General features: G+C 45.8%; 1 protein-coding gene across 1 annotated transcript; it reads left to right on the top strand.

Moving 5' to 3' along the window:
• mapre3b (microtubule-associated protein, RP/EB family, member 3b) lies at positions 1-27,848 on the top strand. The gene is made up of 8 exons (XM_038986725.1): positions 1-124; positions 9,375-9,499; positions 10,281-10,426; positions 19,809-19,959; positions 20,276-20,406; positions 21,726-21,878; positions 26,894-26,935; positions 27,038-27,848. Exons 2-7 carry the CDS (start codon positions 9,376-9,378, stop codon positions 26,924-26,926), a joined length of 738 nt encoding a protein of 245 aa, XP_038842653.1. The 5' UTR covers positions 1-124; position 9,375; the 3' UTR covers positions 26,927-26,935; positions 27,038-27,848.

The raw sequence follows: 27,848 nt of genomic DNA, 5'->3' as shown, positions 1-27,848 counted from the left end.
CTGAGCTGTGGTTGGTTGGTTCGGGCAGCAGCTCGTCGTTACGAACAAGCTGTAGCAACGCTGTAGCAACGCAGTAGTATCGACCGGACAGGCTCAGAACAGCACGATTCTTCAAACCTAGAGAGTGAGTAACTGTCACTAACTATTATCACTACGATGTATACTATTTAAAAGCGGACTTTATGACAACTAACGTAAATGTAGTTTTTATAGTTAGGTAGTCAGGTAGACATTCCCGAATGCCACCACATCAACCACATTCGTGTCCCATTCGGCGCAGCTCCGTGTGGGTGTGTGTGAGAGAGAAATGACTGGAGGCCTCCAGAAGGGGTTGGATATAAACTGCATCAGAAAATAACAGTATAGTTGAATTGTGCTGGTCCGGTTGGCCAGACCGGGCTAGACCGACCGTTATGTATAGCTAACGTTAGCTGTATCACTAGGCTTGCGTCTACGTAGTGTAGGCTAGCAGTTGAGCTAGCTCAGTTAGCTCAGCTCATTGGCTCTGCAGCTTAAATCAAGCCCTACGCAGCAACTCTCATTTGTGCTAAAAGAGCCACTGACTACTAGGTAGTCACATTGTTATCGTTGTAACTAGATAGTGTTTGACTGTTGTCCTCGGATGATGAACAAGTCCTTTATCGATTTAGACGTTACGATGTTATTATCAAGTAGTTAACTGATAGTTTTCACATAGCTATCGTGTCGCAGTGAAACCAACTTTCCCCCGTCAACAACAAGCACGCAGTAGCGGTCTGTCATGAGTGACATGCCTACACATTATCCGTCCTAGGAGCTTCTGACGAGGCGTTGATCAGTAACACACATATCACCATCTGTCATGAGTGACATGCCTACACATTATCCGTCCTAGGGGCTTCTGACGAGGCGTTGATCAGTAACACACATATCACCATCTGTCATGAGTGACATGCCTACACATTATCCGTCCTAGGAGCTTCTGACGAGGCGTTGATCAGTAACACACATATCACCATCTGTCATGAGTGACATGCCTACACATTATCCGTCCTAGGGGCTTCTGACGAGGCGTTTCTTAACAGAATGGAGTTTTCTGAACAGAACACACCTATTTTTCTTCGGTTTTGCCACAATAAATTATATAACTGTTTTAATGACTAGATCACTAATCCCTGAAAATACATCCCCCAATAATGAATTGACAGGTTAGAAACCCTACCAACTCTGTGAGTCTCACAAACATCCCGCCCCCTTCCCTGATAATCCCTCCCACAGTGATTGATTGACTCACAGTGATCGAGGATTTCTATTTTATTTATATAACCTTTATTTAACTAGGCAAGTCAGTTAAAGAACAAATTCTTATTTTTCAATGACGGCCTGCCGGAGGAACAGTGGGTTAACTGCCTTGTTCAGGGGCAGAATGACAGATGTTTACCATGTCAGCTCGGGGATTCGATCTTGCAACCTTTCGGTTACAAGTCCAACGCTCTAACCACTAGGCTACCTGCCGCATGATAATGAGGAAATTAAATAAAACAAATTGAGGATTAATATTGTTTTAGCCAATAAAGATTTCAATTTTATACTTGGTAGATTAAGATTTTTTTTTTTAAGTTGCACATTACATTTTCATATTTTTGTCACAAATAATGTGATCACAATAATGTAGTACAAATACAAATGTTAACTTTGATTTAATCTTTTAACAATTGTATTTCTTAATATGGCAGTGTTCTCTGGAAGGCCAGTGAACAAGAACTGTCAACTTGAAAATGCAAGCTGGAGTTTTGCATTTAAATGTGGTCATTGATTATGTTCACATACATTAATAATTTATTTGAAACATTATTTTCTATCACGATCAAATTAGATTTTTTGGGCCAGCTATATATATATATATCCATATACAAATAAACCTACCATTAAAATTATAGACTGATAATTTCTTTGTCACTGGGCAAACATACGAAATCAGCAGGGGATCAAATACTTTTTTCCCTCACTGTATATATATCCATATATTGCGACCCCAACAATGCAGTAATCACTAACAACGTAATTCTAGATAAAACAAGGTAGATAAGAACATTAAGTAATCATACTATATACAGGGTCAGTACCATATTAGCAATGTACAGGGATACTGGAGTGATGGAGGTAGATATGTATAGGGGGAAGGTGACTATATACAGGGTCAGTACCATATTAACAATGTACAGGGATACTGGAGTGATGGAGGTAGATATGTATAGGGGTAAGGTGACTATATACAGGGTCAGTACCATATTAACAATGTACAGGGATACTGGAGTGATGGAGGTAGATATGTATAGGGGTAAGGTGACTATATACAGGGTCAGTACCATATTAACAATGTACAGGGATACTGGAGTGATGGAGGTAGATATGTATAGGGGGAAGGTGACTATATACAGGGTCAGTACCATATTAACAATGTACAGGGATACTGGAGTGATGGAGGTAGATATGTATAGGGGTAAGGTGACTATATACAGGGTCAGTACCATATTAACAATGTACAGGGATACTGGAGTGATGGAGGTAGATATGTATAGGGGGAAGGTGACTATATACAGGGTCAGTACCATATTAACAATGTACAGGGATACTGGAGTGATGGAGGTAGATATGTATAGGGGTAAGGTGACTATATACAGGGTCAGTACCATATTGACAATGTACAGGGATACTGGAGTGATGGAGGTAGATATGTATAGGAGTAAGGTGACTATATACAGGGTCAGTACCATATTAACAATGTACAGGGATACTGGAGTGATGGAGGTAGATATGTATAGGGGTAAGGTGACTATATACAGGGTCAGTACCATATTAACAATGTACAGGGATACTGGAGTGATGGAGGTAGATATGTATAGGGGTAAGGTGACTATATACAGGGTCAGTACCATATTAACAATGTACAGGGATACTGGAGGGATGGAGGTAGATATGTATAGGGGGAAGGTGACTATATACAGGGTCAGTACCATATTAGCAATGTACAGGGATACTGGAGGGATGGAGGTAGATATGTATAGGGGGAAGGTGACTATATACAGGGTCAGTACCATATTAGCAATGTACAGGGATACTGGAGTGATGGAGGTAGATATGTATAGGGGTAATGTGACTATATACAGGGTCAGTACCATATTAGCAATGTACAGGGATACTGGAGGGATGGAGGTAGATATGTATAGGGGTAAGGTGACTATATACAGGGTCAGTACCATATTAGCAATGTACAGGGATACTGGAGGGATGGAGGTAGATATGTATAGGGGGAAGGTGACTATATACAGGGTCAGTACCATATTAGCAATGTACAGGGATACTGGAGTGATGGAGGTAGATATGTATAGGGGGAAGGTGACTATATACAGGGTCAGTACCATATTAACAATGTACAGGGATACTGGAGTGATGGAGGTAGATATGTATAGGGGTAAGGTGACTATATACAGGGTCAGTACCATATTAACAATGTGCAGGGATACTGGAGTGATGGAGGTAGATATGTATAGGGGTAAGGTGACTATATACAGGGTCAGTACCATATTAACAATGTACAGGGATACTGGAGTGATGGAGGTAGATATGTATAGGGGTAAGGTGACTATATACAGGGTCAGTACCATATTAACACTGTACAGGGATACTGGAGTGATGGAGGTAGATATGTATAGGGGTAATGTGACTATATACAGGGTCAGTACCATATTGACAATGTACAGGGATACTGGAGTGATGGAGGTAGATATGTATAGGGGTAATGTGACTATATACAGGGTCAGTACCATATTAACAATGTACAGGGATACTGGAGTGATGGAGGTAGATATGTATAGGGGTAAGGTGACTATATACAGGGTCAGTACCATATTAACAATGTACAGGGATACTGGAGTGATGGAGGTAGATATGTATAGGGGGAAGGGGACAGGGATACTGGGTGATGGAGGTAGATATGTATAGGGGGAAGGTGACTAGGCAACAGGATATAAGATAGACAGAGTAGCAGCAGTTTGTATGTGAGTGGATGTGGGGGGGTGTAGAGTCAGTATAAATGTATATGCATTTCATGTGTGAGTGAGCAAATGATGGAGTGAGTGTTTGTGTGAGTTAGAATAGATGCAGTGCATTCAGAAAGTTTTCAGACCCCTTGACATTTTTCACATTTTGTTACATTACAACCTTATTTTAAAATGGATAAGACTCTTCTCCCCCGATTGGTCAGTTTGGCCGGGCAGCTATCTCTAGGAAGACTCTTGGTTTTTAAGAATGATGGAGGCCACTGTGTTCTTGGGGAACTTCAGTGCTGCAGAAATGTTTTGGTGCCCTTCCCCAGATTGCAAACCTTTCTAAAAACCTGTTTTGCCTCGTCATTATGGGGTATTGTGATGTCATTATGGGGTATTGTGATGTCATTATGGGGTATTGTGATGTCATTATGGGGTATTGTGATGTCATTATGGGGTATTGTGATGTCATTATGGGGTATTGTGATGTCATTATGGGGTATTGTGATGTCATTGTGGGGTATTGTGTGTAGATTGATGAGGAACATTTCCAATTTAATCCATTTTAGATTAAGGCTGTAACGTAACAAAATGTGGAAAAAGTCAAGGGGTCTGAATACTTACCGAATGCACTGTACACAAAATACCCCATAATGACGAAGTGCACACAGATTTGTAGAAATTTTTGCTAATTTATAAAAAATGCAAAACAGAAATACCTTATTTACATAAGTATTCAGACCCTTTGCTATGACGCTCGAAATTGAGCTCAGGTGCATCCTGTTTCCATTGATCATCCTTGAGATGTTTCTACAACTTGATTGGACTCCACCTGTGGTAAATTCAATTGATTGGACATGATTTGGAAAAGCACACACCTGTCTTCATAAGGTCCCACAGTTGACAGTGCATGTCAGAGTGAAAACCAAGCCATGAGGTCGAAGGAATTGTCCGTAGAGCTCCAAGACTGTATTGTGTCCAGGCACAGATCTGGGGAAGGGTAACAATAAATGTTTGCAGCATTGAAGGTCCCCAAGAACACAGTGGCCTCCATCATTCTTAAATGGAAGAAGTTTGGAGCCACCAAGACTGTTCTTAGAGCTGGCCGCCCGGCCAAACTGACCAATCGGGGGAGAAGGGCCTTGGTCAGGGAGGTGACCAAGAACCGATGGTCACTCTGACAGAGCTCCAGAGTTCCTCTGGAGATGGGAGAACCTTCCAGAAGGACAACCATCTCTGCAGTACTCCACCAATCAGGCCTATATGGTAAAAATGCACATGACAGCCTGCTTGGAGTTTGCCAAAAGGCACCTAAAGGACTCTGACCATGAGAAACAAGATTCTCTGGTCTGATGAAACCAAGATTGAACTATTTGGCCTGAATGCCAAGCGTCACATCTGGAGGAAATCTGCCACCATGCCTACGGTGAAGCATGGTGATGGCAGCATCATGCTGTGGGATGTTTTTCATCAGCAGGGACTGGGAGACTAATCAGGATTGAGGGAAAGATGAACGGAGCAAAGTACAGAGATCCTTGATGAAAACCTGCTCCAGAGTGCTCAGGACCTCAGACTGGGGCGACGTTTCACCTTCCAACAGGACAATGATCCTAAGCACACAGCCAAGACAACACAAGAGTGGCTTCGAGACAAGTCTTTAAATGTCCTTGAGTAGCCCAGCCAGAGCCCGAACCCGATCGAACTTCTCTGGAGAAACATGAAAATATCTGTGCAGCGACGCTCCCCATCCAACCTGACGGAGCTTCAGAGGATCTGCAGAGAAGAATGGGAGAAACTCCACAAATACAGGCGTGCCAAGCTTGTAGCGTCATACCCAGCCTAAAATCCCAAATAGCAAGCAATACAGATGTAGAAGCACGTGATGCAGCCAGGTGCTCTCAGTGGTACAGATGTAGAACCTTTTCAGGATTCTAGGGCCCATGCCAAACCTTTTCAAGCTCTTCACGACTGTGCGCATGTGTGGACCATTTAAAGTTCTTAGTGATTTGGACACAGAGGAACTTGAAGCTCTCAACCCTCCCCCCCATTTCCTGTAGTCCATGATCAGCTCCTTGTATTTAATTGAATAAGAAGTTGTTGTTCCGGCCCCACACTGCCAGGACACTGTCCTCCTCCATCTAGTCTCATTGTTGCCGGTGATCAGGTCTACCACCATCCTGTCGTCAGCAAACTTGATGGTGTTGGAGTCGTGCCTGGCCACACAATCATGGGTGAACAGGGAGTACAGGAGGGGACCAAGCATGCACCCCTTAGGAGCCCCCGTGTTGAGGAGCCCCCGTCAGGATGTCCAGGATCCAGTTGCAGAGGGAGGTGTTTAGTCCCAGGGTTCTTAGCTTAGTGATGAGCTTGGAGGGTACTATGGTGTTGAACGCTGAGCTGTTGTCACTGAATAGCATTCTCACATGGTGTTCCTTTTGTCCAGGTGGGAAGGGGCAGTGTGGAGTGCAATAGAGATTGATCTGTGGATCTGTTGGGACGGTATGCGAATTGTAGTGGGTCCAGGGTGTCTGGGATGATGTGAGCCATAACCAGTCTTTCAAAGCACTTCATGGCTACAGACGTGAGTGCTACGGGTCTGTAGTCATTTAGGCAGGTTACCTTTGTGTCCTTGGGCACAGGGACTATGGTGGTCTGCTTGAAACATGTTGGTATTACAGACTGGGTCCGAGAGAGATTGAAAATGTCAGTGAAGACACCTGCCAGCTGGTCAGCGCATGAATATGCGTCCTGTAAATGTTAACCTGTTTAAAGGGCTTACTCACATTGGCTGCGGATCACACAGTCGTCCGTAACAGCTGGTGCTCTAATGCATGGTTCATTTTTTGCTTGCCTCGAAGCATAGAAGGCATTTAGCTGGGTCACCTATTTAGACTGAGAAGTGCAACCCTAACATTCTGACTGGAGGTATCACTGATCTACCTCTCTATAGACTGACTGGAGGTATCACTGATCTACCTCTCTATAGACTGACTGGAGGTATCACTGATCTACCTCTCTATAGACTGACTGGAGGTATCACTGATCTACCTCTCTATAGACTGACTGGAGGTATCACTGATCTACCTCTCTATAGACTGACTGGAGGTATCACTGATCTACCTCTCTATAGACTGACTGGAGGTATCACTGATCTACCTCTCTATAGACTGACTGGAGGTATCACTGATCTATCTCTCTATAGACTGACTGGAGGTATCACTGATCTACCTCTCTATAGACTGACTGGAGGTATCACTGATCTATCTCTCTATAGACTGACTGGAGGTATCACTGATCTACCTCTCTATAGACTGACTGGAGGTATCACTGATCTACCTCTCTATAGACTGACCTATAGACTGACTGGAGGTATCACTGATCTACCTCTCTATAGACTGACTGGAGGTATCACTGATCTACCTCTCTATAGACTGACTGGAGGTATCACTGATCTACCTCTCTATAGACTGACTGGAGGTATCACTGATCTACCTCTCTATAGACTGACTGGAGGTATCACTGATCTACCTCTCTATAGACTGACTGGAGGTATCACTGATCTACCTCTCTATAGACTGACTGGAGGTATCACTGATCTATCTCTATATAGACTGACTGGAGGTATCACTGATCTACCTCTCTATAGACTGACTGGAGGTATCACTGATCTACCTCTCTATAGACTGACTGGAGGTATCACTGATCTACCTCTCTATAGACTGACCTATAGACTGACTGGAGGTATCACTGATCTACCTCTCTATAGACTGACTGGAGGTATCACTGATCTACCTCTCTATAGACTGACTGGAGGTATCACTGATCTACCTCTCTATAGACTGACTGGAGGTATCACTGATCTACCTCTCTATAGACTGACTGGAGGTATCACTGATCTACCTCTCTATAGACTGACTGGAGGTATCACTGATCTACCTCTATATAGACTGACTGGAGGTATCACTGATCTACCTCTCTATAGACTGACTGGAGGTATCACTGATCTACCTCTCTATAGACTGACTGGAGGTATCACTGATCTACCTCTCTATAGACTGACTGGAGGTATCACTGATCTATCTCTCTATAGACTGACTGGAGGTATCACTGATCTACCTCTCTATAGACTGACTGGAGGTATCACTGATCTACCTCTCTATAGACTGACTGGAGGTATCACTGATCTACCTCTCTATAGACTGACTGGAGGTATCACTGATCTATCTCTCTATAGACTGACTGGAGGTATCACTGATCTACCTCTCTATAGACTGACTGGAGGTATCACTGATCTATCTCTATATAGACTGACTGGAGGTATCACTGATCTACCTCTCTATAGACTGACTGGAGGTATCACTGATCTACCTCTCTATAGACTGACCTATAGACTGACTGGAGGTATCACTGATCTACCTCTCTATAGACTGACTGGAGGTATCACTGATCTACCTCTCTATAGACTGACTGGAGGTATCACTGATCTACCTCTCTATAGACTGACTGGAGGTATCACTGATCTACCTCTCTATAGACTGACTGGAGGTATCACTGATCTACCTCTCTATAGACTGACTGGAGGTATCACTGATCTACCTCTCTATAGACTGACTGGAGGTATCACTGATCTACCTCTCTATAGACTGACTGGAGGTATCACTGATCTACCTCTCTATAGACTGACTGGAGGTATCACTGATCTACCTCTCTATAGACTGACTGGAGGTATCACTGATCTACCTCTCTATAGACTGACTGGAGGTATCACTGATCTACCTCTCTATAGACTGACTGGAGGTATCACTGATCTACCTCTCTATAGACTGACTGGAGGTATCACTGATCTACCTCTCTATAGACTGACTGGAGGTATCACTGATCTACCTCTCTATAGACTGACTGGAGGTATCACTGATCTACCTCTCTATAGACTGACTGGAGGTATCACTGATCTACCTCTCTATAGACTGACTGGAGGTATCACTGATCTACCTCTCTATAGACTGACTGGAGGTATCACTGATCTACCTCTCTATAGACTGACTGGAGGTATCACTGATCTACCTCTCTATAGACTGACTGGAGGTATCACTGATCTACCTCTCTATAGACTGACTGGAGGTATCACTGATCTACCTCTCTATAGACTGACTGGAGGTATCACTGATCTACCTCTCTATAGACTGACTGGAGGTATCACTGATCTACCTCTCTATAGACTGACTGGAGGTATCACTGATCTACCTCTCTATAGACTGACTGGAGGTATCACTGATCTACCTCTCTATAGACTGACTGGAGGCGTAGAGGTTGCAACTATATCATGTAAAACTCTGTGTGTTGCAGAATGATGGCGGTGAATGTATTCTCCATCTCTTCGGCTCTGGAGAACCTGAGTCGTCATGAGATGCTGTCCTGGGTCAACGACTCTCTACGGCTCACCTACACCAAGATAGAACAACTGTGTTCCGGTAACATTTCAATCATTACAATTCATTTGATTTCATTACATATATTCATAAACAATATATGCTAACTTATAAATGCCTCATGTTGATACAAGTGTATCACAACCTAGTCCTTTGTTTATGTTGAAAATGTGTGTGTGGGTGTGTGTGTAGGTGCAGTGTATTGTTTATAACTGTGTGTGTGTGTGTGTGTAGGTGCAGTGTATTGTTTATAGCTGTGTGTGTAGGTGCAGTGTATTGTTTATAACTGTGTGTGTGTGTGTGTGTGTGTAGGTGCAGTGTATTGTTAATAACTGTGTGTGTGTGTGTGTAGTGTATTGTTTATAACTGTGTGTGTGTGTGTGTAGTGTATTGTTAATACATGCTGTGTGTGTAGGTGCAGTGTATTGTTAATAACTGTGTGTGTGTGTAGGTGCAGTGTATTGTTAATACATGCTGTGTGTGTAGGTGCAGTGTATTGTTAATACATGCTGTGTGTGTAGGTGCAGTGTATTGTTAATACATGCTGTGTGTGTAGGTGCAGTGTATTGTTTATAGCTGTGTGTGTAGGTGCAGTGTATTGTTAATACATGCTGTGTGTGTAGGTGCAGTGTATTGTCAGTTCATGGACATGCTGATCCCTGGCTGTGTGTAGGTGCAGTGTATTGTCAGTTCATGGACATGCTGTTCCCTGGCTGTGTGTAGGTGCAGTGTATTGTCAGTTCATGGACATGCTGTTCCCTGGCTGTGTGTAGGTGCAGTGTATTGTCAGTTCATGGACATGCTGTTCCCTGGCTGTGTGTAGGTGCAGTGTATTGTCAGTTCATGGACATGCTGTTCCCTGGCTGTGTCCTGCTGAAGAAGGTGAAGTTCGCAGCCCGGCTGGAACATGAGTTCATCAAAAACTTCAAGGTCCTACAGGCCTCCTTCAAGAGAATGGGCGTAGACAAGGTACACACACACACACACACACACACACACACACACACACACACACACACACACACACACACACACACACACACACACACACACACACACACAGGGTGCTGCTAAAGGGGAGGACAGCTCATAATAATCTCTGGATAGGAGCGAATAGAATGGAACTCATGTGTTTGAAACCATTCTACCCCAGCCAATCACCACGAGTCTGTCCTCCTCCATTCTACCCCAGCCAATCACCACGAGCCTGTCCTCCTCCATTCTACCCCAGCCAATCACCACGAGTCTGTCCTCCTCCATTCTACCCCAGCCAATCACCACGAGCCTGTCCTCCTCCATTCTACCCCAGCCAATCACCACGAGTCTGTCCTCCTCCATTCTACCCCAGCCAATCACCACGAGTCTGTCCTCCTCCATTCTACCCCAGCCAATCACCACGAGCCTGTCCTCCTCCATTCTACCCCAGCCAATCACCACGAGTCTGTCCTCCTCCATTCTACCCCAGCCAATCACCACGAGCCTGTCCTCCTCCATTCTACCCCAGCCAATCACCACGAGTCTGTCCTCCTCCATTCTACCCCAGCCAATCACCACGAGTCTGTCCTCCTCCATTCTACCCCAGCCAATCACCACGAGTCTGTCCTCCTCCATTCTACCCCAGCCAATCACCACGAGTCTGTCCTCCTCCATTCTACCCCAGCCAATCACCACGAGCCTGTCCTCCTCCATTCTACCCCAGCCAATCACCACGAGCCTGTCCTCCTCCATTCTACCCCAGCCAATCACCACGAGTCTGTCCTCCTCCATTCTACCCCAGCCAATCACCACGAACCTGTCCTCCTCCATTCTACCCCAGCCAATCACCACGAGCCTGTCCTCCTCCATTCTACCCCAGCCAATCACCACGAGCCTGTCCTCCTCCATTCTACCCCAGCCAATCACCACGAGTCTGTCCTCCTCCATTCTACCCCAGCCAATCACCACGAGTCTGTCCTCCTCCATTCTACCCCAGCCAATCACCACGAGTCTGTCCTCCTCCATTCTACCCCAGCCAATCACCACGAGTCTGTCCTCCTCCATTCTACCCCAGCCAATCACCACGAGTCTGTCCTCCTCCATTCTACCCCAGCCAATCACCACGAGTCTGTCCTCCTCCATTCTACCCCAGCCAATCACCACGAGTCTGTCCTCCTCCATTCTACCCCAGCCAATCACCACGAGTCTGTCCTCCTCCATTCTACTCCAGCCAATCACCACGAGCCTGTCCTCCTCCATTCTACCCCAGCCAATCACCACGAGTCTGTCCTCCTCCATTCTACTCCAGCCAATCACAGTCTACAATCACAGTCTACAGTCACCACGAGCCTGTATCCTCTACTGCAGACTGTATCCTCTAATGCAGACTGTATCCTCTAATGTAGACTGTATCCTCTAATGCAGACTGTATCCTCTAATGTAGACTGTATAGACTGTATCCTCTACTGCAGACTGTATCCTCTAATGCAGACTGTATCCTCTACTGCAGACTGTATCCTCTAATGCAGACTGTATCCTCTACTGCAGACTGTATCCTCTAATGCAGACTGTATAGACTGTATCCTCTAATGCAGACTGTATCCTCTAATGTAGACTGTATGCTCTAATGCAGCCTGTATCCTCTACTGCAGACTGTATAGACTGTATCCTCTACTGCAGACTGTATCCTCTAATGCAGACTGTATCCTCTACTGCAGACTGTATCCTCTACTGCAGACTGTATCCTCTAATGCAGACTGTATCCTCTAATGTAGACTGTATCCTCTACTGCAGACTGTATCCTCTAATGCAGACTGTATCCTCTACTGCAGACTGTATCCTCTACTGCAGACTGTATAGACTGTATCCTCTAATGCAGCCTGTATCCTCTACTGCAGACTGTATCCTCTAATGCAGACTGTATCCTCTAATGTAGACTGTATCCTTTACTGCAGACTGTATCCTCTACTGCAGACTGTATCCTCTACTGCAGACTGTATAGACTGTTTCCTCTACTGCAGACTGTATAGACTGTATCCTCTACTGCAGACTGTATCCTCTAATGCAGACTGTATAGACTGTATCCTCTAATGCAGACTGTATCCTCTAATGTAGACTGTATCCTCTAATGCAGCCTGTATCCTCTACTGCAGACTGTATAGACTGTATCCTCTACTGCAGACTGTATCCTCTAATGCAGACTGTATCCTCTACTGCAGACTGTATCCTCTACTGCAGACTGTATCCTCTAATGCAGACTGTATCCTCTAATGTAGACTGTATCCTCTACTGCAGACTGTATCCTCTAATGCAGACTGTATCCTCTACTGCAGACTGTATCCTCTACTGCAGACTGTATAGACTGTATCCTCTAATGCAGCCTGTATCCTCTACTGCAGACTGTATCCTCTAATGCAGACTGTATCCTCTAATGTAGACTGTATCCTTTACTGCAGACTGTATCCTCTACTGCAGACTGTATCCTCTACTGCAGACTGTATAGACTGTTTCCTCTACTGCAGACTGTATAGACTGTATCCTCTACTGCAGACTGTATCCTCTACTGCAGACTGTATCCTCTAATGTAGACTGTATCCTTTACTGCAGACTGTATAGACTGTATCCTCTAATGTAGACTGTATCCTCTAATGCAGACTGTATAGACTGTATCCTCTACTGCAGACTGTATAGACTGTATCCTCTACTGTAGACTGTATCCTCTAATGCAGACTGTATCCTCTACTGCAGACTGTATAGACTGTATCCTCTACTGCAGACTGTATCCTCTACTGCAGACTGTATCCTCTACTGCAGACTGTATCCTCTAATGCAGACTGTATCCTCTAATGTAGACTGTATCCTCTAATGCAGACTGTTTCCTCTACTGCAGACTGTATCCTCTACTGCAGACTGTATAGACTGTATCCTCTAATGCAGACTGTATCCTCTAATGTAGACTGTATCCTCTAATGCAGCCTGTATCCTCTACTGCAGACTGTATCCTCTAATGCAGACTGTATCCTCTACTGCAGACTGTATAGACTGTATCCTCTAATGTAGACTGTATCCTCTACTGCAGACTGTATCCTCTAATGTAGACTGTATCCTTTACTGCAGACTGTATCCTCTACTGCAGACTGTATCCTCTAATGCAGACTGTATCCTCTAATGCAGACTGTATCCTCTAATGCAGACTGTATCCTCTAATGCAGACTGTATCCTCTACTGCAGACTGTATCCTCTAATGCAGACTGTATCCTCTAATGTAGACTGTATCCTCTACTGCAGACTGTATAGACTGTATCCTCTACTGCAGACTGTATAGACTGTATCCTCTACTGCAGACTGTATCCTCTACTGCAGACTGTATCCTCTACTGCAGACTGTTTCCTGTACTGCAGACTGTTTCCTCTACTGCAGACTGTATCCTCTACTGCAGACTGTATCCTCTAATGCAGACTGTATCCTCTAATGCAGACTGTATCCTCTACTGTAGACTGTATCCTCTACTGCAGACTGTATAGACTGTATCCTCTACTGTAGACTGTATCCTCTACTGCAGACTGTATCCTCTACTGCAGACTGTATCCTCTACTGCAGACTGTATCCTCTACTGCAGACTGTATCCTCTAATGCAGACTGTATCCTCTAATGCAGACTGTATCCTCTAATGTAGACTGTATCCTCTACTGCAGACTGTATCCTCTACTGCAGACTGTATCCTCTACTGCAGACTGTATAGACTGTATCCTCTACTGCAGATTGTATAGACTGTATCCTCTACTGCAGACTGTATAGACTGTATCCTCTACTGCAGACTGTATCCTCTACTGCAGACTGTATCCTCTACTGCAGACTGTTTCCTCTACTGCAGACTGTATCCTCTACTGCAGACTGTATCCTCTACTGCAGACTGTATCCTCTACTGCAGACTGTATAGACTGTATCCTCTACTGCAGACTGTATAGACTGTATCCTCTACTGCAGACTGTATCCTCTACTGCAGACTGTTTCCTCTACTGCAGACTGTATCCTCTACTGCAGACTGTATCCTCTAATGCAGACTGTATCCTCTAATGTAGACTGTATCCTCTACTGCAGACTGTTTCCTCTACTGCAGACTGTATAGACTGTATCCTCTACTGTAGACTGTATCCTCTACTGCAGACTGTATCCTCTACTGCAGACTGTATAGACTGTATCCTCTACTGCAGACTGTATAGACTGTATCCTCTAATGCAGACTGTATCCTCTACTGCAGACTGTATAGACTGTATCCTCTAATGTAGACTGTATCCTCTACTGCAGACTGTATAGACTGTATCCTCTAATGCAGACTGTATCCTCTAATGCAGACTGTATCCTCTACTGCAGACTGTATCCTCTACTGCAGACTGTATAGACTGTATCCTCTAATGTAGACTGTATCCTCTAATGCAGACTGTATCCTCTACTGCAGACTGTATCCTCTACTGCAGACTGTATCCTCTACTGTAGACTGTATCCTCTACTGTAGACTGTATCCTCTACTGCAGACTGTATCCTCTACTGCAGACTGTATAGACTGTATCCTCTAATGCAGACTGTATCCTCTAATGCAGACTGTATCCTCTAATGCAGACTGTATCCTCTACTGCAGACTGTATCCTCTACTGCAGACTGTATCCTCTACTGCAGACTGTATCCTCTAATGCAGACTATATCCTCTACTGCAGACTGTATCCTCTACTGCAGACCGTATCCTCTACTGCAGACTGTATCCTCTACTGCAGACTGTATCCTCTACTGCAGACTGTATCCTCTAATGCAGACTATATCCTCTACTGCAGACTGTATCCTCTACTGCAGACCGTATCCTCTACTGCAGACTGTATCCTCTACACTGCCTTACTCCTTCCCCCCATGAGAAAAGTAGGGAGTGACTGGCGTACAGACATTGTATGAGATAACTGGTTCCCCATTAATAACGAGATCCCTTCAAATGGTTTAGGAATAGTTACAGACACATTCACATAAGAAAACAATGTTCCATTCTGTCCTCCTCCCCTTCTGATATTCTACATAGCACCACATGGTTTAACAGATACATTGACATATGAAGACAAGCCTGACCTCTCCCCTCTCTGGGCCCCAAGTGACTAAGCCCTATCTCAGAAGGGAAAATGCAACTGCCCACAGTATCTCACAAGCATATGATGAAAAGAACATCTTATCTATCTATGTTACCTAGCTAAATCTGATTCTGCCACGACAATGCTCTCGATGGTGCAGCTGTAGAACATTTTGAGGATCTGAGGACCCATGCCAAATCTTTTTAGTTTCCTGAGGGGAATAGGCTTTGTCGTGCCCTCTTCACGACTGTCTTGGTGTGCTTGGACCATGTTAGTTTGTTGGTGATGTGGACACCAAGGAACTTGAAGCCCTGAGAATGGGGGCGTGCTCGGTCCTCCTTTTCCTGTAGTCCACAATCATCTCCTTTGTCTTGATCACGTTGAGGGAGAGGTTGTTGTCCTGGCACCACACGGCCAGGTCTCTGACCTCCTCCCTACAGGCGGTCTCGTTGAGGGAGAGGTTGTTGTCCTGGCACCACACGGCCAGGTCTCTGACCTCCCTATAGGCGGTCTCGTTGTTGATCAGGCCTACCACTGTTGTATCATCGGAAAACTTAATGTTGGTGTTGGAGTCGTGTCTGGCCATGCAGTCATGAGTGATCAGGGAGTACAGGTGGGTACTGAGCACGCACCCCTGAGGGGCCCCCGTGTTGAGGATCAGAGTGGCAGATGTGTTGATACCTACCCTTACCACCCGTCAGGAAGTCCAGGATCCAGTTGCAGAGGGAGGTGTTTAGTCCCAGGGTCCTTAGCTTAGTGATGAGCTTTGAGGGCATTGAATAGCATTCTCACATAGGTCTTCCTTTTCCATACACCGCCACCTACTGTACTGGAGTGTGAAGCCACTTCAACCTGCTTTTCCTCGCACCTGACACTTCCGATCCCCGGCAACACGGTACCCCTACTCTCTCGTCAGGTTCCACCTGACACTTCCGATCCCCGGCAACACGGTACCCCTTCTCTCTCGTCAGGTTCCACCTGACACTTCCGATCCCCGGCAACACGGTACCCCTACTCTGTCGTCAGGTTCCACCTGACACTTCGGATCCCCGGCAACACGGTACCCCTGCTCTCTCGTCAGGTTCCACCTGACACTTCCGATCCCCGGCAACATGGGCACCCCTACTCTCTCGTCAGGTTCCACCTGACACTTCCGATCCCCGGCAACATGGGCACCCCTGCTCTCTCGTCAGGTTCTACCTGACACTTCCGATCCCCGGCAACACGGGCACCCCTACTCTCTCGTCAGGTTCCACCTGACACTTCCGATCCCCGGCAACACGGGCACCCCTACTCTCTCGTCAGGTTCCACCTGACACTTCCGATCCCCGGCAACCCCTGCTCTCTCGTCAGGTTCCACCTGACACTTCCGATCCCCGGCCACACGGGCACCCCTACTCTCTCGTCAGGTTCCACCTGACACTTCCGATCCCCGGCAACACGGGCACCCCTACTCTCTCGTCAGGTTCCACCTGACACTTCCGATCCCCGGCAACACGGGCACCCCTGCTCTCTCGTCAGGTTCCACCTGACACTTCCGATCCCCGGCAACACGGGCACCCCTGCTCTCTCGTCAGGTTCCACCTGACACTTCCGATCCCCGGCAACACGGGCACCCCTACTCTCTCGTCAGGTTCCACCTGACACTTCCGATCCCCGGCAACACGGGCACCCCTACTCTCTCGTCAGGTTCCACCTGACACTTCCGATCCCCGGCAACACGGGCACCCCTACTCTCTCGTCAGGTTCCACCTGACACTTCCGATCCCCGGCAACACGGGCACCCCTACTCTCTCGTCAGGTTCCACCTGACACTTCCGATCCCCGGCAACAGGGGCACCCCTACTCTCTCGTCAGGTTCCACCTGACACTTCCGATCCCCGGCAACACGGGCACCCCTACTCTCTCGTCAGGTTCCATCTCTGAACTATTGGAGCACGTGTCCCTCTTTCTGACGCCACCCTTCCTCACCGTTTCCCTCAGCGATCATCACTGCTGTTAATTCAACGTCACTCTCGTCACATTCAATTTCCTTCTCTAGCTCTTCCAGAAGTTCTGCGTTATCCTCTATTCCATATTCACTCAAAACATATTCTGCTTTTCTCCTTTTTTTCTTCCCCTTCGTCAGATCTTCCAGAAGGCTTGTGCAATCCCCCACTCCATATTTATTCATAATTTCCTCCTTTTCTACCATCTTACTGCCAATGAACCCACAGCCTCTGACCCATGCCTTGAGCTGCCCTGCCAACCTCCTCAAGAGCAGCCATTGTTATGATTTAACTTGAGCGCCAAGTATAGGCGCTTCTCGTTGTCGTCATCAACTAAACTACCCCCACAGATTATGAGAGGATGCTGCTTGGTGCGGCCATACGGTGGAAGGAGAGGGAGGGGCTTAAACAGTTTGAGTCTGGTCGTGGCCAGACTGTATCCGTGTAGCCAAACAACAATGTACAGTGCATTTGGAATGTTTTCAGACCCCTGTCCGTTTTCCACATTCTGTTACGTTACAACCTTTTTCTAAAATTTATAAAATATTTTTTTCCCTCATCAATCTACACACAATACCCCATAATGACAAAGCAAAAAATAAAAACAGATACCTTAAATACATAAGTATTCAGACCCTTTGTCACGAGACTTGAAATTGAGCTCAGGTGCATCCTGTTTCCATTGATCATCCTTGATGTTTCTACAATCAATTGATTGGACATGATTTGGAAATGCACACACCTGTCTATATTAGGTCTCACAGTTGACAGTACATGTCAGAGCAAAAACCAAGCCATGAGGTCGAAGGAATTGTCCGTAGAGCTCCGAGACAGGATTGTGTTGAGGCACAGATCTGGAGAATGGTAATGAAAAATTTCTGCAGCGTTGAAGGTCCTCAAGAACACAGTGGCCTCCATCATTCTTAAATGGAAGAAGTTTGGAACCACCAAGACTCTTCCTAGAGCTGGCTGCCCGGCCAAACTGACCAATCGGGCACAAGGGCCTGGGGACCTCCCTGACCAAGAACCCGATGGACACTGACAGAGTCTTAAAGTTTCTCTGTGGAGATGTTTGCCCTTCTGGAAGGTTCTCCCATCTCTGCAGCACTCCACCAATCAGGCCTTTATGGTAGAGTGGCCAGATGGAAGCCACTCCTCAGTAAAGAGGCACATGACAGCCTGCTTGGAGTTTACCTAAAGGCACATGACAGCCTGCTTGGAGTTTACCTAAAGGCACCTTAACGACTCTCTGACCATGAGAAACAAGATTCTCTGATGTGATCAAACCAAGTTTGAACTCTTTGGCCTGAATGTCAAGCGTCATGTCTGGAGGAAACCTGGCACCATCCCTACAGTGAATCATGGTGGTGGCAGCATCATGCTGTGTGGATGTTGTTCAGCGGCAGGGACTGGGAGAGTAAAGTTCAGAGAGATCCTTGATGAAAACCTTCTCCAGAGTGCTCAGGACCTCAGACTGGGGCGAAGGTTCACCTTCCAACAGGACAACGACCCTAAGCATACAGCCAAGACAACGCAGGAGTCGCTTCGGGACAAGTCTCTGAATGTCCGGACTTGAACTTGATCGAACATGTCTGGAGAGACCTGAAAATATCTGTGCAGCGATGCTCCCCGTCCAACCTGAGAGCTTGAGAGGATCTGCAGAGAAGAATGGGAGAAACTCCACAAATACAGGTGTGCCAAGCTTCTAGCGTCATACCCAAGAAAACTCGAGGCTGTAATCGCTGCCAAAGGTGCTTCAACAAAGTACTGAGTAAAGGGTCTGAATATAGTGTATACATTTTTATTTTTTTCGTTAGTAAAAAATTCTAAAAACCCGTTTTTGCTTTGTCATTATGGGGTATTGTGATGTCATTATGGGGTGTTGTGATGTCATTATGGGGTATTGTGTGTAGATTGAGGAGGGGTAAAAACAATGTAATCAATTTTAGAATAAGGCTGTAACGTAACAAAATGTGGAAAAAGTCAAAGGGTCTGAATACTTTGAGTGCACTGTAAGCTCACAAGATCAGGATGGTTTGTACGAGGCTAGATTTGTAGGTATACACATACGCTTGTTTTACTTCGTTTTTGTTTGAATCCAAGATATCCTACCCCTCTCTCCCAGTAGAGAGGCTGGTGAAGGGTGAATAAAGTACCTCTCTGTCTCAGATCATCCCAGTAGAGAGGCTGGTGAAGGGTTAATAAAGTACCTCTCTGTCTCAGATCATCCCAGTAGAGAGGCTGGTGAAGGGTTAATAAAGTACCTCTCTGTCTCAGATCATCCCAGTAGAGAGGCTGGTGAAGGGGAGGTTCCAGGATAACTTTGAGTTCATCCAGTGGTTTAAGAAGTTTTTTGATGCCAACTACGACGGGAAGGAGTATGACCCTGTGACCACACGCCAGGAGGGCACCCCCTCACCCAACCCAGGTACACTCACCCCTCTGCTGCATCACCATGTCCTCACCGCTCCTCACCAAATCATCTCATTTCCCACAAACCCAAATGATCCTCTTCCACACCAGGTAAAAGTGATCCATGCTGCCCGTATGTTCATGTGCTGCTCTAAAGGGTTTTGACTTTGTTCTCTCCCTCTACGGTGTAAATCAGGGGCTTTGTTTCCCTCTGTTGTTTGGGGGTGACCTGTTGGCAAGTCTTTTTTCAGGTTATTATAGTAGAACTGTGATGTAGGTAGCTGTTGATTGGGTGCTAGTGAGAGTCTTGTTAAGATTGGTTGTGTGTCCAGGCCCCCAGAGGACGTCTCCCACGGCGACCAAGACATTCCACGCCCCCCCGAGGCAGATACAGTCCGCCCCCATCCGCAGGGCGACGCCCACCAGAGCATCAGACGCTGAGATACTAGAACTGAACCAGCAGGTAGGTACACACACACACACACACACACACACCACATAGTAATACTGAAATACAAACATGAAAATAAGAATTCTTATCAAACAAGTACCTAATTTATTCTGTATATATTTTTATTTCTAAATGTTTGATATACAGTGCCTTCGGGAAAGTATTCAGACCCCTTGACGTTTCACATTTATGTTACAGCCTCATTCTAAAATTGATTTAAAAAAATAAATATCCTCACACACAATACCCCATAATGACAAAGCGAAAACAGGTTTTTAGAAAATGTATTAAAAATACAAAACAGAAATACCTTATTTACATAAGTATTCAGACCCTTTGCTATGAGACTCGAGCTCCAGTACATCCTGTTTCCATTGATCATCCTTGAGATGTTTCTACAACTTGATTGGAGTCCATCTGTGGTAAATTCAATTGATTGGACATGATTTGGAAAAGCACACACCTGTCTTAAATGGAAGAGGTTTGGAAGCACCAAGACTCTTCCTAGAGCCGCCCGGCCAAACTGACCAATCGGGGGAGAAGGGCCTTGGTCAGGAAGGTGACCAAGAACATCTCTGCAGCACTCCACCAATCAGGCCTTTATGGTAGAGAGGCCAGACGAAAGCCGCTCCTCAGTAAAAGGCACATGACAGCCTGCTTGGAGTTTGTCAAATGGCACCTTAACGACTCAGAAACAAGATTCTCTGGTCTGATGAAACCAAGATTGAACTCTTTGTCCTGAATGCCAAGCGTCACATCTGGAGGGAACCTGGCACCATCCTTATGGTGAAGCATGGTGGTGGCAGCATCATGCTGTGGGGATGTTTTTCAGCGCCAGGGACTGGGAGACTAATCAGGATCGAGGGAAAGATGAACAGAGCAAAGTACAGAGATCCTTGATGAAAAACCGCTCCAGAGCACTCAGGACCTCAGACTGGGGCGAAGGTTCATCTTCCAACAGGACAACGACCCTAAGCACACAGCCAAGACAATGCAGGAGTCTGAATGTCCTTGAGTGTCCCAGCCAGAGCCCGGAGTTGAACCCGATCGAACATCTCTGGAGAGACCTGAAAATAGCTGTGAAGCGACACTCCCCATCCAACCTGACAGAGCTTGAGACCATCTGCAGAGAAGAATGGGAGAAAGTCCCCAAATACAGGTGTGCCAAGCTTGTAGGGTCCTACCTAAGAAGACTTGATGCTGTAATCGCTGCTTAAGGGGCTTCAACAAAGTACTGAGTCTGAATACTTATGTAAATGTGATATTTACTCTCCTCCTCCACCTCTCCCTGTCTCTCCTCTCCCTCATCATATGTGTGTCTGTGTGTGTAGATGTTGGACCTGAAGTTGACAGTGGATGGTCTTGAGAAGGAGAGAGATTTCTACTTCAGTAAACTGAGAGACATCGAGCTGATCTGTCAGGAGAATGAGACCAACACCAGCCCAACACTCTCCAAGATCATGGATATACTGTACGCTACTGAGGTAGGACACACAGACGCATACAGACTATATAAACACACACAGACTGGTGGCATTGGAGGGCCAGTAGAGGGCAGTCTGTCCTGTTCCATCACACAACTAATATTAATCTTCTAATCAGTAGAAGTAGAATTAATCATAATGTATTAACTCTAATAGCAATTGTTTGTTAAAGGGGAAGTTCAGTAGAGGAACCATCTAACATCAAGTTGTAAAATAGTGAACTTCCCCTAAACTATTACGCTATTTCTTCACATAAGCGCAGCAATGCGCAGTAGGCGATAAGCGCGAATATACCAAAATGCAATAAATAAGTGGGAAAAACACCATTCTTAAAAAGTGAACGCAAATGTGATCATGCATGTAATACTTTTATTATAAAAGGGTCATTTTTATGGTGAAAATGATCTTCCCCAAACTTGAAACTCAAGTGCCGTCTAAGTATGTCAGATAGATATATATAGATAGATATATAGATATACATATATAGATATGTCAGGTTATGAAGTTATTTGGCCACTTTAGTTGTGATACAAACCTTATTAAAACATATAGGCCAGGCTACATGAGGTGTGTGCGACTATGATTTTAAAAAGTAGGAGGGAAAAAAGGCATGAGTTGTTTCTTGCCTTACTGCACACAAGCTGGAGATCATTCACACGTGATAATGTACACAACATGACCAAAAGTATGTGGACACCTGCTCGTGGAACATCTCAATCCAACATCATGGTCATTAATATGGAGTTGGTCCCCCTTTGCTGCTATAACAGCCTCCACTCTTCAGGGAAGTCATTAATATGGAGTTGGTCCCCCCTTTGCTGCTATAACAGCCTCCACTCTTCTGGGAAGGCTTTAATATGGAGTTGGTCCCCCTTTGCTGCTATAACAGCCTCCACTCTTCTGAGAAGTCATTAATATGGAGTTGGTCCCCCTTTGCTGCTATAACAGCCTCCACTCTTCAGGGAAGTCATTAATATGGAGTTGGTCCCCCTTTGCTGCTATAACAGCCTCCACTCTTCTGGGAAGGCTTTAATATGGAGTTGGTCCCCCTTTGCTGCTATAACAGCCTCCACTCTTCTGAGAAGTCATTAATATGGAGTTGGTCCCCCCTTTGCGGCTATAACAGCCTCCACTCTTCAGGGAAGTCATTAATATGGAGTTGGACCCCCCTTTGCTGCTATAACAGCCTCCACTCTTCAGGGAAGTCATTAATATGGAGTTGGTCCCCCCTTTGCGGCTATAACAGCCTCCACTCTTCAGGGAAGTCATTAATATGGAGTTGGTCCCCCTTTGCTGCTATAACAGCCTCCACTCTTCAGGGAAGTCATTAATATGGAGTTGGTCCCCCTTTGCTGCTATAACAGCCTCCACTCTTCTGGGAAGGCTTTAATATGGAGTTGGTCCCCCTTTGCTGCTATAACAGCCTCCACTCTTCTGAGAAGTCATTAATATGGAGTTGGTCCCCCCTTTGCGGCTATAACAGCCTCCACTCTTCAGGGAAGTCATTAATATGGAGTTGGACCCCCCTTTGCTGCTATAACAGCCTCCACTCTTCAGGGAAGTCATTAATATGGAGTTGGTCCCCCCTTTGCGGCTATAACAGCCTCCACTCTTCAGGGAAGTCATTAATATGGAGTTGGTCCCCCTTTGCTGCTATAACAGCCTCCACTCTTCAGGGAAGTCATTAATATGGAGTTGGTCCCCCTTTGCTGCTATAACAGCCTCCACTCTTCTGAGAAGTCATTAATATGGAGTTGGTCCCCCCTTTGCGGCTATAACAGCCTCCACTCTTCAGGGAAGTCATTAATATGGAGTTGGTCCCCCTTTGCTGCTCTAACAGCCTCCACTCTTCTGGGAAGTCATTAAAATGGAGTTGGTCCCCCCTTTGCTGCTATAACAGCCTCCACTCTTCTGGGAAGTCATTAATATGGAGTTGGTCCCCCCTTTGCTGCTATAACAGCCTCCACTCTTCTGGGAAGTCATTAATATGGAGTTGGTCCCCCCTTTGCTGCTCTAACAGCCTCCACTCTTCTGGGAAGTCATTAATATGGAGTTGGACCCCCCTTTGCTGCTATAACAGCCTCCACTCTTCTGGGAAGTCATTAATATGGAGTTGGTCCCCCCTTTGCTGCTCTAACAGCCTCCACTCTTCTGGGAAGTCATTAATATGGAGTTGGTCCCCCCTTTGCTGCTATAACAGCCTCCACTCTTCAGGGAAGTCATTAATATGGAGTTGGTCCCCCCTTTGCTGCTATAACAGCCTCCACTCTTCTGGGAAGTCATTAATATGGAGTTGGTCCCCCTTTGCTGCTCTAACAGCCTCCACTCTTCAGGGAAGTCATTAATATGGAGTTGGTCCCCCCTTTGCTGCTATAACAGCCTCCACTCTTCAGGGAAGTCATTAATATGGAGTTGGTCCCCCTTTGCTGCTATAACAGCCTCCACTCTTCTGGGAAGTCATTAATATGGAGTTGGTCCCCCCTTTGCGGCTATAACAGCCTCCACTCTTCTGGGAAGTCATTAATATGGAGTTGGTCCCCCCTTTGCGGCTATAACAGCCTCCACTCTTCAGGGAAGTCATTAATATGGAGTTGGTCCCCCCTTTGCTGCTATAACAGCCTCCACTCTTCTGGGAAGTCATTAATATGGAGTTGGTCCCCCTTTGCTGCTCTAACAGCCTCCACTCTTCTGGGAAGTCATTAAAATGGAGTTGGTCCCCCCTTTGCTGCTATAACAGCCTCCACTCTTCTGTGAAGTCATTAACATGGAGTTGGTCCCCCCTTTGCTGCTATAACAGCCTCCACTCTTCTGGGAAGTCATTAATATGGAGTTGGTCCCCCCTTTGCTGCTCTAACAGCCTCCACTCTTCTGGGAAGTCATTAATATGGAGTTGGACCCCCCTTTGCTGCTATAACAGCCTCCACTCTTCTGGGAAGTCATTAATATGGAGTTGGTCCCCCCTTTGCTGCTCTAACAGCCTCCACTCTTCTGGGAAGTCATTAATATGGAGTTGGTCCCCCCTTTGCTGCTATAACAGCCTCCACTCTTCTGGGAAGTCATTAATATGGAGTTGGACCCCCCTTTGCTGCTATAACAGCCTCCACTCTTCAGGGAAGTCATTAATATGGAGTTGGTCCCCCCTTTGCTGCTATAACAGCCTCCACTCTTCAGGGAAGTCATTAATATGGAGTTGGTCCCCCCTTTGCTGCTATAACAGCCCCCACTCTTCTGAGAAGGATTTCCACTAGATGTTGGAACATTGCTGCTGGGACTTGCTTTCATTCAGCCACAAGAGCATAAGTGAGGTCGAGTAAGGCACTTAACTCTCTTCTTCCCACCTTCTGGATAAGAGCGTCTGCTAAATGACTAAAATGGGCACTGATGTTGGGTGATTAGGCCTGACTCGCAGTTGGCATTCCAATTCTTCCCAAAGGTGTTCAGTGGGGTTGAGGTCAGGGCTCTGTGCAAGCCAGTCAAGTTCTTCCACACCGATTTCAACAAACTATTTCTGTTGGACCTCGCTTTGTGCACGGGGGCATTTCATGCTGAAACAGGAAAGGGCCTTCCACAAAGTTGGAAGCACAGAATCGTCTGTCATTGTATGTTGTAGCATTAAGATGTCCCTTCACTGGAACTAAGGGGCCCGAACCATGAAAAACAGCCCCAGACCATTATTCCTCCTTCACCAAACTTTACAGTTGGCGCTCTCCATTGGGGCAGGTAGCTTTCTCCTGGCATCCGCCAAAACCCAGATTCGTCCATTGGACTGCCAGATGGTGAAGCGTGATTCATCACTCCAGAGAACGCGTTTCAACTGCTCCAGAGTCCAATGGCGGCGAGCTTTACACCACTCCAGCCGAGGCTTGGCATTATGCATGGTGTTCTTAGGCTTGTGTGCGACTGCTCGGCCATGGAAACCCATTTCATGAAGCTCCCGACGAACAGTTATTGTGCTGACGTTGCTTCCAGAGGCAGTTTGGAATTCTGTTGTGTTGCAACCGAGTGCTACGCGCTTCAGCACTCTGTGGTCTCGTTCTGTGAGTTTGTGTGTCCTACCACTTCGTGGCTGAGCCGTTGTTGCTCCTAGACGTTTCCACTTCACAATAACAGCACTTACAGTTGACCGGGGCAGCTCTAGCAGGGCTGAAATTTGACAAACTGACTTGTTGCAAAGGTGGCGTCCTATGACGGTGCCACGTTGAAAGTCACTGAGCTCTTCAGTAAGGCCATTCTACTGCCAATGTTTGTCTATGGAGATTGCATGGAGGTGTGCTCAATTTTATACACCTGTCAGCAACGGGTGTGACTGAAAGCCAAAACCACTAATTTGAAGTGGTGTCCACATACTTTTGTATATATATATATATATATATATTTTACAAGTGATAGGCTAATATCACCCATTAGAATATTCTTGATTTAATCTTATCTTTACATATACTAAATAATGTGATATTAGTTTTGATTTAGAATGCACCATTATCATGCACCTGTCTTGAAACAGGGAAAAAATACATGTCATCTATGCACTTAAATAGCAAATAGAGGACACTTTTCCCAGGGTTCATTTTCATGCCAGCCAGGTAGGCTATACTTCTGTTGTAAAGAGAAACAATGTGCTTAATATTAGGACGGTTGTGAAATAGATATAGTAAGCCTAGCCTATAGAAAGCTGATGAGATCCTCCTCTTTTTAATAGAGGCCATCAACACTGTTTTCTCACACAGTTGCATATAGACATTTTGTGCAACATGAGCTCTCATGAAGTGTTTGATTAGATTTTGATGTCAGAGTGATTTGAAGGACAATAGAGTGCTGAGTACCAGGCAGTTAGCAAGTTTGGTAGGCTGCTAATGACCATCAGAGCTTGGAGAAGCCTAATTACTGTGACTAAACGATCTTGTGGAATTTGACTGTTCGCCGGTGTGGCGGTAATACTGTCACCGTAACAGCCCTAACCATGGCTCACTTTCCACCTCTCCTCTTCCTCTCCCCCTCCTCTCCCTCTTCCCCAGGGCGAGGTTGACCTTCTCAGCCAACTTACCTGATCAATAAAGGTGAATAGAATGAACAACTACACACACCATTAACACAACTTCACACACACCCCCAGCTATCCCCCCAGCTATCCCCTGACCGCTGTCTGACCTGTGTTTTAGGATGGCTTTGTGGCGGCAGCGGATGAGGAGGCGCCACGTGGAACATTCCTCCGCTCTCTCCCAGGATCAGCGCTTCAAGATTCTCATCTCCTACTCCTATTTTATTACTCTCCTTCTCAGCCTCCTCCCTCTTCCTCCCGTCCCTCATTTTCCCTTGTTCCCCCTCCCTCCTCCCCTCCAACATGTCAGGCTAACGCTGTACACTTAATCTGTATGGTTGGTGTTAGCAGGATGCTAATGGCTAATGTAAATTAGATGACAGAGTAGCACAGATCTATAGCGCCCTCTATCTGTAGAGACAGGTAACAACAAACTCACTAATCTCTGAACCCATAAAAATCTGTCATGATTGTCTCGGATGAGGGGAGACTAAACTCCCTCCACAGACTCGCTGGTCCAGTTCAGCATTAGGGTCCAGTACCATGTACATATGATCCGGGAGATCGTTGAAGAATCACTTCGGAATTGGACGTCGGGAAATGCCTTCAGAACCGGCCACTGGGGCAACAGCGAGCGTTATGACCCTCCAGTAGACTTGGGTTTTACCATGGCATTGAGGACAAGGGTGGTAGATGGGGGTGGTTAACTAACTAAACCCTTCATTTAAACATGTTGACGTTTGGGACAACAGCAGAGTGTCAAAAACACTGAACTTAACATTCTGCAGGTTTTAAAATTACCCCTGGTTCTATTTTTCATTTAAATGAGTTATTTAACGTTACTAATTTAACATTAGCTTGGAGTGGCTAACAGGTTAATGTGAATCTATTACCCTGAGAAAGTTTAATAAAATGTATATGAACAAACACTA

The sequence above is a fragment of the Salvelinus namaycush genome, unplaced genomic scaffold, assembly GCF_016432855.1.
Source record: "Salvelinus namaycush isolate Seneca unplaced genomic scaffold, SaNama_1.0 Scaffold564, whole genome shotgun sequence".
In the NCBI taxonomy this organism is placed as follows: Eukaryota; Metazoa; Chordata; class Actinopteri; order Salmoniformes; family Salmonidae; genus Salvelinus; species Salvelinus namaycush.
Note: the sequence above shows the minus strand (reverse complement) of the source record. Positions and strands in the feature narration are given on the sequence as shown.

Bases quoted from the DNA above. Each gene is read 5' to 3' on its own strand.
- mapre3b (XM_038986725.1), top strand. From the start codon at position 9,376: ATGATGGCGGTGAATGTATTCTCCATCTCTTCGGCTCTGGAGAACCTG. The intron at 9,500-10,280 runs GTAACATTTCAA...GGCTGTGTGTAG, and splicing joins GATAGAACAACTGTGTTCCG to GTGCAGTGTATTGTCAGTTC. The intron at 20,407-21,725 runs GTAGGTACACAC...CTGTGTGTGTAG, and splicing joins TACTAGAACTGAACCAGCAG to ATGTTGGACCTGAAGTTGAC.